Raw genomic sequence first — 11,328 nt, 5'->3', positions numbered from 1 at the left:
CAAGGGCTTCTGTTGCACTACCTCTTCCTTCTAAGGCTTCACCCTTTCCTCTGGACTTCAGGGACCTGCGGGCCTGCTCCATGCTGTGGTTCCTAAGAGGCTGCACTCTCAGGAAGGAGGCTTTAGCTGGGTACCCCAGCAACGGGGACCTAGATACTTGGTGACTTTAACTTGGTCCCGGAAGCCAGAAGGTCGGGCCACCATCATTGGGCTGCTCTAGGGATTCTGGCCCCAGCTAGAGCCAACCAGACGGTACAGAATGAAGAAACAGCTCAGTGAAGAGCACCCTCCAGGCTGTGTCCACCCCAGCCCAGCCCTGTCTCTCAAGCCCACTTAGTTTCCAGGGATGGGACATCAGCCCAAGTTAAGGCAGTGGTGGAGCATAAACTAGTAATTCCTTTCTTTCCTTTTCTTCAGTCTCCTGGGATGCTGTGCTGGCATATTGACGAATTTCAGTTTTGTGCTTGGTGTCAGCGTACAGCCACTTGATTGGTAAAATCAGATCCTAGGGTTATCTGTCTCAAGGCACCCTCTCCACCCCACCCTAGTCCTTCTTGCCTTATTTACTGTTTATCTTTCTTTCCCCGGTATGCATATCAATCCTTACCAAATTTCAGTGGAGCTGTTTGGTATAATTTGAGTGCAGATCAGTTATCTGATGTGTGTTTTGAAAATAGTCTCTTTCAGTTTCTGGTTCATTTTTTAATTTTTCTTAAAAGATGTTTCATAGAGTAGAAGATTTTAATATTAAAAGTAATTTTATAATTTTAATTTTCTGAGAAAGGTTTTCATTTTCTGAGGAAGGTTTTAGTTGTATGAAAGTAAGTGAATGTTATTGATTGTATAAAAGTTATTAATTTTATGAGTTATTCAATTTATGGAAGTTATTAACTTTATGGAAGTTTTAATTTTAGAGAAATTTTCCATTTTATGGAAGTTACTAATTTTATGGAATTTATGAATTTTATTGACAAAATATCTATGTATAAATAATTATGTAGGACGTTTTTAATTCTTTGTTGTTGTTGTTCAGAGGCTAACTCATGTCCGATTCTTTGTGACCCCATGGAATGCAGTATGCCAGGCCTCCCAGTCCTTCACTATCTCCTGGAATTTGCTCAAACTCATGTGCACTGAATCACTGATGCCATCCAACCATCTCATCCTCTGTTGCCCCTTCTACTCCTGCTCTCAATCTTTCCCAGCATCAGAGTCTTTTCCAGTGAGTTGGCTCTGTGCATCTGGTGGCCAAAGTGTTGGAGCTTCACCTTAGCATCAGTCCTTCCAGTGAATATTCAGGGTTGATTTCCTTTAGAATTGACTGGTTTGATCTCCTTGCTGTCCAAGGGACTTTCAACAGTCTTCTCCAGCACCACAACTCAAAAGCATCAATTCTTTGGTTCTCAGTTTTCTTTAATCCAACTCTCACATCCGTACATGACTATTAGAAAAACCATAGCTTTGACTCTATGGACCTTTGCTGGCAAAGTGATGTCTCTGCTTTTTAATACACTGTGTAGCTTTGTCATAGCTTTTCTCCCAAGGAGGAAGCATTGCATGTCCAGCTCTAACTGTTGCTTCTTCACCTGTATACAGGTTTCTCAGGAGTCAGGTAAGGTGGTCTGGTAGTCACATCTCTTTAAGAATTTCCCACCTTGTTGTGATCTACACAATCAAAGGCTTTAATTCTTTGAAAGTTTTAAATTTTATGTAAGTTTTAAATTACATGATATAAAAATATGTACCTGTATTTTCATTTGTAAGGTATGTACCACTACTTTCATATATGTGATATGTACATTTATTGTCATATAAGAGATAAATACTGATATTTTCATATGACATATATAACTATATTGCCATATATGAAACATATCTCTATTTTCATATATGAAATATAAATGGAATACTACTCAAAATAGCAAACTAAAAATGGGAAATTTTTTAAAGTTCCACCAAGAAGCTAATTTTAATGAAGTTTTTAAAAGTCACATTAAAGTATTTTGCTCTTTTAATTTGCTTTACAAAGGATGTATCAGTCGAGTCAAGCCAATCAATCTAGCTACAGGATAAATATGTTTTCTTTTTTAACTTAAGTTGCTTCTGTCAGTGTTCTCTGACAGAACATTTTATTTTTCATTATCTTTGGTGTCTACATATTGATTTCAGTTCACAATGCCTTATAAATAGTAGGCACTTAGCAATATTCTAGTTTCAAATTAAGATTTTTGTATAAAGATGCAAGACAGTGTTCCTAAATTAGAAGAGTCATCTTAAGTCTCTAAAAGCATTACTCAAAAGGCACAGGGATCTTCATCATGGTCCATGGACTGATATTTGCAAATCTACTAATTCAGGAGCTCTGGAACTACAGCTTGACAATTGGAGTTAATAAGCCCTTCAGGTGATTCTGAAACACTAAAATTTGAGAACTATTGCCCTTTAAGTCCTGGCGAAACACACATTTTACCAAGCCCAAGTTGTAAGAATTAGTATCATTAAAGTTATAATAGAATTTTTATTCTTTTGGTTGAAGGACAATAGCAAAGGAGTCCACTCTGCAAATACATATACCTATATTTTCATATGTGAAATATATACCTATATGTAATATATGGGATCTATACCTATGTATTCATATGTGAACTGTATGCCTAGGCTTTCATATGTGAAATATATACCTAGGCTTTCATATATGAACTATATGCTGAATACTACTCAGCTATAAAATAGATTAAAATAATGGCACTTTCAGCAATATAATCCTAGAGATTATCTGAATAAGTGATGTGAGTCAGACGAGAAACACCATATGTAATCACCTATATATAGAATATAAACTATGACACCAATGCACTTACCAATGAAACAGAGACTCACAGATATAGAGAACTAGTGGTTACCACTGGGGACAGGGAGGTGGGAGCGGCAAGATAGGTGTAGGGCATTCAGTCAGTTCAGTTCATTTGCTCAGTCGTGTCCAGCTCTTTGAGATCCCATGGACTGCTGCACTCCAGGCTTCCCTGTCCATCACCAACTCCCCGAGTTTACTCAAACTCATATCCATTGAGTCGGTGATGTCATCCAACCATCTCATCTTCTGTCATCCCCCTCTCCTCCCGCCTTCAATCTTTCCCAGCATCAGGGTCTTTTCCAATGAGTCAGTTCTTCGCATCAGGTGGCCAAAGTATTGGAGTTTCAGCTTCAGCATCAGTCCTTCCAATGAATATTCAGGACTGATTTCCTTAAGGATGGACTGGTTGGATCTCTTTGGTGTCCAGGGGACTTTCAAGAGTCTTCTCCAACACCACAGTTCAGAAGCATCAATTCTTTGGTGCTCAGCTTTCTTCACAGTCCAACTCTCACATCCATACATGACTACTGGAAAAACCATAGCTTTGACTACGCAGACCTTTGTTGGCAAAGTAATGTCTCTGCTTTTTAATATGCTGTCTATGTTAGTCATAACTTTCCTTCTAAGGGGTAAGTGTCTTTTAATTTCATGGCTACAGTCACCATCTGCAGAGATTTTGGAGCCCAAAAAATAAAATCTGTCACTGTTTCCATTGTTTTCCCATCTATTTGCCATGAAGTAATAGGACTGGATGCCGTGATCTTCATTTATTGAATGTTGAGTTTTAAGCCAACTTTTTAACTCTCCCTCTTTCACTTTCATGAAGAGGCTCTTTAGTTCCTCTTCACTTTCTGCCATAAGGGTGGTGTCATCTGTATATCTGAGGTTATTGATATTTCTCCCAGCAATCTTGATTCCAGCTTATGCTTCATCCAGCCCAGCATTTTGCATGATATACACTGCATATAAGTTAAATAAGAAGGATGACAATATACTGCCTTGACATATTCCTTTCCCAATTTGGAACCAGTCTGTTGTTCCATGTCCAGTTCTAATGGTTGCTTCTTGACCTTCTCAGGAAGCAGTAAAATGGTCTGGTACTCCCATCTCTTGAAGAATTTTCTACAGTTTGTTTTGATCCACACAGTCAAAGGCTGTGTAGTTCTAAGTGCCCAAAATGTGCTCTTCAGTTTTAAAGACACATATATCTATTCACATTTGGACTTTCCCCATATTATTTGCGATATTGTCAGTAGAAATCTTTTGGTATACCTAAGTCCTTAATGATTTTTGTCCTTATATGGAATGAATATATTTGTTGCATCTAAGGCTCTGAATTTATTCTTGCACTACTCTATCTCCTTTACTAAGAGGAAGTTTGCTTTTTAAGTCTCTGAATCGATTCTCTGTTAGTTCATTGGTGTGTATATTTAGATTCTAACTATAAGTGATATGAGATTTTTCTTTCTCTGACTGACTTCTTCACTTAGTTAGATTACCCCTAGTTTTGTCTGTGTTCTTCAAATTTCATTATTTCATTCTTTCTTGGCTGAGTCATATTGCATTGTGTACCTGTGTCACATATTCATCATCTATTCGCTTCTCCCAAAATCCAACTGCATACTCCATTTGTTGGATACTGTAAATCTAGTCCAGTGCAACTTGGCGGCATGGATTTTTTGAACATTTTGCTTTCCCCTCAAGCACTCTGTTGTGGTTCTGCGGGATTTTCTGGTGGGCCTGTTTTATCTCCTGCAGCCAGTCCTATGCTTCTCTCTCTAGTGACCTTTATCATTTATATGCGACGAGGACCTTTGTGTTAGTTGCTCTGTTGTGTCTGATTCTTTGCAACTTCATGGACAGTAGCCTGCCAGGCTCCTCTGTCCATGGGATTCTCCAGGCAAGAACACTGGGGTGGGTAGCTATTACTGATCCGATTGAGCCTGGTCTCCAGCATTGCTTTACAGGATACCATTTCTCCATGCCTTTTCCACCATTGATTCTTTGTAGATTTTTCATGACGGCCTTTCAGGTTGACAGGGAGTGATCCCTCCTTGTAGTTAGGATTTGCGTGTCTGTCATAAGTCACCAGGTTCATCAGCTTTTCATGGACTATTTTTTTAAACAGCGTTATGAGTGGAAGTTACTTTAGAAATTTTCTTCTTGATTGCTTGCCCAGTTTTTATTATTTTCGATTGGTTTCCCTTAAAAATGTTTCAAGTGAAAGTATGAGTTAATGCCCGTAGTCCTTGTGAATATGAAGTAACAATGAACAATAGTTAATGTTGATTTTGCGGAAAGGACCGCTGGTGGCAGAATTTCTTCTTGCCCTACACTTGTTACTATGGTAACTGGAGACTTAGGCTTAGTCCTGGCTCCTGGTTGAAAATCCATTTGGAATGTGACAGCTTGTGTGTCATTACTTCATCTTTTTTTTTTAGTAGAGGTAATGTGTATTTTTATTACAGTAAATTTGACTTACATTGTTGTTTTCCCTCTAAAGTTTTGAAATTTTGTTCTTTTATCCGCATGCATGTGTCTATTCATGTACGTTTGTTGTTGCACATACAGGTTATTTCACCGTGCTTAACACACGTCCCTGGGTAAGGTAGGTCCATGTAGGTTATGTATTTTACATGTTTCTTTGGTGTAAGTTGATCCCAGCCTCCTAATTTAACCTTCCACCACCATTTTTTTTGGAGGATGTTAATTATGATTTCCTAAGATGTGTGGTTATTTGAAATATAAATGAGCTTATTGTGAACGATTTCTCAATCCTACCTGCGAGTGATATCATATGATATTTTTATTTTCCTAGTGAATGACTTCTCTTAACTAAGATTATCTCTCAGCTAGCCTATGTTTCTGCAAATGACATTATTTCCGTTTTTTCACGCTTGAGTCATGCTCCGTGGTGGAGATGTAGCTTCTCCTGTGTCCGTTCGTCTGTGCCCGTGCAGTTCTTTCATTTCCGGTCTCTCTGATTGTGTGTCCTGTTGCGCTCCTTGGTGCACGTGTTTTTCAGATTCAGGCTCTCTCGGTGTCTGTTCGCAGGAGTGGGGCTGTGGTGTGTTAATGCACTTTCATTTTTACCTTAAAAGTGCCCTTCCATGTTGGTTTTCCTAAGGCTGTTACCAATGACATCCCACCAGCATGAAAAAGGGGCCCCTCTTATCTTAACCCCACTGCAGCATTTCTTGAATGCAGACTTTTTCATAGTGGCCTTTTTGCCTTCAATAAGGTGGTACGTCATTGTCATTTAGATTTTCAGTGTCTCATGATTTGCCTTATTGTGTAACTTTTCACGTGCTATATTTTAAACATTGTAAACTTATTTACCTTTTTATATTTTCTTGTGATAGTTTTCCCTGTTACATTTTTTATATTATATTCCTTTTCTTTTTCTGAGTGTAGGTAGAATTTAAGTTCCCTAAAGGAGAGGAAAGCCTGGCGTGCTGCAGTCCATGGGATCACAAGAATCAGACACGACTTAGTGACTGAACAACAAAGCAATTATTTATAGGTTGCTCTGTGGCGACAGGATTCCCACATGTCCAACTGATATTACTGATGCTATGAGAGCCTGAGTGAAATTTTTGGTTTGGGATTGTAAATCAGAATGGAGTATACCAGAACAGACACCCAAAGGCTTGTGTCTCCTTCCCATATTTTTTCATTAAATACAATTTTATTTCTCATTGTAAGTAAGTTAAGTGTTAGCTGCTCAGTCGTGTCTGATCCTTTGTGATCCCATGGACTGTAGCCTGCCAGGCTCCTCTATTCATGGAATTTTCCAGGCAAGAATACTGGAGTGGTTTGCCATTTCCTTTTCCCAGGATCTTCCCGACTCAGGGATTGAACCTGGATTTCCTGCATTGCAGGCAGATTCTTTACCATCTGAGCCACCAACATATATATATATATATATATATATATATATATATATATATATATATATATGTTCATGTAGGTTGCAGGTATACAAAATCTGCTTTTTAATTTTAAATATATATGTATATATTCACATTGGATTTCTTTCCTGTCTAATTCATTACACAATGTTGATAGAACGCCCTTAGTATACCTAGGCCTTTGTGTATTATCTGTCTCATATGGAATGGTTATATTAGTTACGTCTAACCTTTTGAATATCTATCTCTTGCCCCTTCATTTTCCTTCTGTAAGCATAAGTGTGTCTTAGTTAATTCATTGCTGTGTCATTTTACATTCCACCTATAAGTGATACCATTTATCCTATGATTATTGTATTTTTTTCATTCTGATCTCTACATAGTTTGATTATCCCGTTTGTATATAGCCCTGAAGATTGCATTGTTTCCTTTTCCTTTCCTGGCTGAATCACATCGCATGGTGTCCATGTGTCCTTTCTTCTTTACGCATTCATCTCCATAAATGTTTCGAATGCTTCCATTTGTTACATACTGCAAGTTGTAGGCCAGGGCACACTGGCTGAATGAGCCTTTTCAAAATCTTGATTTTCCTTAAATACTCTATGACATGGTTCTGCAGGATTTAGGTCTATTTTCTTCTCATAAAGCAGTTCCGTACGCTTCCCTGCCGTGACTCTTACCATTCACATGCCACTAGGCCATAACACAGTTCCCTTTTCTCCGTCTTTTCTGCCATTACCCTTTCTGAATTTTCCTGATGCCTCTTCACACAGGTCCAGAGTGACCTCCTGTTGTTGTTTTGATTTTGTTCTGTCATAATTCACCACATTCAGCAGGTTTACCTAGGCTCTTTATTAAATGCTGTGACTACAATTTGCTGTAGATATTTTCTTCTTGATAGTCTGTCCTGTTTTTTACTAGTTTTGATTCGTTTCCCATGAAAATGTTTTAAGTGCAGGTATCTTTTAGAGTCCAGCTATTTGTGGGCTCTGTATGACTATGAGGTGCCCATGAACAATAGATTTAAGGTTGTTGTTTAGGAAATAGCACAGGGCAGTGGAATTACTTTACGACCTTGTCTGGGTGCTACGGTAACCAGAGTTTTAGGGGTAGTCCTGCTTCCTGATCACAAATTAGAATGGAATGTGAGATTATTAGCCACCAAAGCTCGGGTCTGATTATTTCTTCTTTTCCTAAATCATGTGTTTTTGATTGGAGTAAAGTTGACTTCCAATGCTGTGTTTGCTCTAGTGGTACAGAATCTTGTTTCCTTGTAGCCAGGCGTGTATCTTCTCATGTTTTTTTTTTTTAACAACTAGGTTATTACAGAGTGTTTAGTACAACTCTCGTAGTAATGTCAGCCTATGTTGATAATATGTTTTACATTAATCATGGGTATAATTTTATTACAGTCTTCTAATTTTATCCTTCAACCTGCCTTTTCTTTTTGGTAATTATAACTTTGTTTACTCAGACAATATGGTCATTTCATATGTAAGTGAGTTCATTGAGAACAGTCGCTCATTTCCACACACAATGCATATGATAGGATATTACTTTTCTTGTTCCGATTTACTTAGTTGCTGTGATTATGTCTAGACGGATCCATATCACTGCAAATGACACTAGTTCATTTCTGTCCTGGCAGAGTCGTATTCTGTAGTGCACGTTATGACTTGATCTTTATCCATTCATGATTTTGTCTCCTTCCTTGTCTTGGCTAACAGACATCCTGTTCCAGTGTACTTTTGGGTGCTTTAGTTATTTAAATTCTGATGCCTCTGCATTTATTCTTAGGAATGGACTGCCAGATCATGTGGCAGCTCTATTTTTGACTTTAAAAAAGTCACTTCCCTATTAGTTTGTGTAATGACAGTGACCAGTTACATCCCATGAGTAAAAAAAAAAAAAAGTTCCCCTTTTTAAACCTGACACCAGCATTTCTTGAATGTGGACTTCTTGATAGTGATCTTTTTGACTTCTCTGAAGTGATACTTTGTTGTCATTTTATTTTTCATATCTCTCTGATTTACCACATTAAGTAATTTTAGTGTACTCTTTCTTTAAGCATTGTAAATTTACTTTTTTTTTCTTTTGCTTCCAAATGATTCTACACCAGAACATTTTGCTGAAGTGATTGTAATCTACAGATGAAAGACTCTTTAAAGGACACTCAGAATACATTACAAACTTGGTTTTAAATTAGATTTGAGTCTAGAACAGGACTCACTCACAATAATTCAACACAATGTGGAAGTGCAGCAGTAAGGTGATGTCTTGTTAATTGTTCAAGGGGATAAAGATCTTCTTCAAATATGGATGGAAAGTAATCTCTAAGAGTTATTCTCCTTTATAGACTACAATATTATTGTCGGTTTCATATACTTTTACTTTATAAAGAACTCCCACAGGAAGAAATTTCTGGAGGTTTTCCCAGATATAAACGGCTACATTTTCTGTTGTGCTTACAATGTCTGCAAAATACGGCACATCTAGATCCAGATTCTTATGATCAAGGGGCTTCATAATCGCCTCCTCCATATACTCTTTGAGGTCAGTCAAATTCATGACCATCCCTGTAACAGGATCAACCTCTCCAGGTACTGTCACCGCTACTTTGTAATTGTGCCCATGGCCATTTGGGTTGTTGCACTCCCCAAATAATTTCAAGTTCTCTTCATTACTAAGAGATTTGCTGTGGAGGCGGTGGCTTGCGCTGAAGGAGACGAGGCGGGACACTCGCGCCCGCCGGCGAGGGCCCGACCCTGCCCTGTTCATGGCTCTACCTGTTTACCTTTTGATATTTTGTTCTTTGCCCTGTTTTATGTTTTTTATTAGTTTCCCCTGATTTTTTTTTTGATGGCCGTTAACATTTAGAGCCCATCAAATTTTGCAAATCTTAACTGCCCATAAGGAAGAGTTTTTAGGTGGCTGTTGGAGAGAATGGTCAAAGGCAATAGAGGTTCCTCTTGTCCAACTGTGGTTTCTGAGGCAATGAGAGCCTTATCAAAGTACTGAATTGGGGTTTTACATTAGAGGGGAGTCGATCATAATAAACACAAAGTTGTGTGTTTCTGTCTTTTAATAAATATACCTGAAGTCCTTATTGTAATTATCATGAAATATACTTTCTCATTCTCCAATACAAGGTTCTTTGAATTATAGTTGTTCAAAATGTGGCCTTTAATTTTGAATATACATATATCTATTCACATTCATACTTTCCCCCATATTGGGTATTAGAGATTGTTGATGGAACTCCCTGGATAACCTCAAAAGTCAAAGTCAAAGTGGAGTCGCTCAGTCGTGTCTGACTCTCTGCAAACCCATGGACTGTAGCCCACCAGGCTCCTCCATCCATGGGATTCTCCAGGCAAGAGTACTGGAGTGGGTTGCCACTTGCTTCTTCCAGGGGATCTTCCTGACCCAGTGATCGAACCGGGTCTCCTGCATTGCAGGCAGATGCTTTACCATCTGAGCCACCAAGGAAGCCCTTGGTATACCTGCTGCTGCTGCTGCTAAGTCGCTTCAGTTGTGTCCGACTCCTGTGCGACCCCACAGACGGCAGCCCATGAGGCTCCCCTGTCCCTGGGATTCTGCAGGCAAGAACACTGGAGTGGGTTGCCATTTCCTTCTCTAGGAGATCTTCCCGACCCAGGGATTGAATCTGCATCTCCTGTGTCTCCTGCGTTGCAGGAGGATTCTTTAACAGCTGAGCCATCAAGGAAGCCCTTGGTTGTCCTTTTTTATTATTTTCCATTTGTTTCCCTTAATTTTTTTTTTAAGTGCAGGCATCATTAAGAGCCCAGCAATTCTTATGAGTATGAGCTGACCATGAGCAATAGATTAAATGGTGCTTTTTTTGAAATGTCCACAGGGTGGCAGAATTTCTTCTTTCCCTACTCTTGTTAACTGTGTTAATGGGAGTCTTAGACTTAGTCCTGGTTCCTGCAACAGATGAGTTTGGAATGTGTGAGTAGAAGCACAGAAAGCTTGTGTCCCCTTCTCCTCCTGCCTTCCGTGTTTCCCAGCATTGGGGTCTTTTCTAATGAGTCAGTTCTTCACATCAGGTGGCCAAAGCATTGGAGTTTCAGCTTCAGCATCAGTCCTTCCAATGAATATTCAGGACTGATTTCCTTTAGGATGGACTGGTTGGATCTCCTTTCAGTCCAAGGGACTCTCAAGAGTCTTCTCCAACACCACAGTTCAAAAGCATCAGTTCTTTGGCGCTCAGCTTTCTTTATACTCCAGCTCTCACATCCATACATGACCACTGGAAAAACCGTAGCCTTGACTGGATGGACCTCTGTTGGCAAAGTAATGTCTCTGCTTTTTAATATGCATTGCTTTAATAAGCAATGTAGAAAAAAAGTTTGTCCTTTGCTCCTCCTTGAGAGCCCCAGACCCCTTTCTCCTCAAGGGCCCCGGATTCCTTATCAGCCTTTCAATATGAGTCTCATTACTTCATCTTTTTTTTTTAAAGAGTTAATCTCTGTCTTTTTTATTAGAGTAAATTTGATTACAATGTTGTTTTTTCCTCTAAATATCCCAAACTTTGTTCAC

The 11,328-nt window shown here is 38.9% G+C and overlaps 1 protein-coding gene across 1 annotated transcript; it reads right to left on the bottom strand.

Annotated features, from left to right (window-relative positions):
* Positions 1–8,943: 8,943 nt before the first annotated feature.
* LOC102404326 (6-pyruvoyl tetrahydrobiopterin synthase-like) lies at positions 8,944–9,567 on the bottom strand. Its single transcript, XM_044942550.1, has one exon. The coding sequence runs from the start codon at positions 9,541–9,543 to the stop codon at positions 9,106–9,108; it is 438 nt and encodes a 145-aa protein (XP_044798485.1). The 5' UTR covers positions 9,544–9,567; the 3' UTR covers positions 8,944–9,105.
* Between the last annotated feature and the right edge of the window lie 1,761 nt (positions 9,568–11,328).

Source organism: Bubalus bubalis, chromosome 5, assembly GCF_019923935.1.
Source record: "Bubalus bubalis isolate 160015118507 breed Murrah chromosome 5, NDDB_SH_1, whole genome shotgun sequence".
Taxonomy (NCBI): domain Eukaryota; kingdom Metazoa; phylum Chordata; class Mammalia; order Artiodactyla; family Bovidae; genus Bubalus; species Bubalus bubalis.
This window is presented reverse-complemented; position numbering and strand designations above follow the sequence as displayed.

What these genes read in the sequence shown, in the direction of transcription:
- LOC102404326 (XM_044942550.1), bottom strand. Translation starts at nt 9,543, where the DNA reads ATGAACAGGGCAGGGTCGGGCCCTCGCCGGCGGGCGCGAGTGTCCCGC.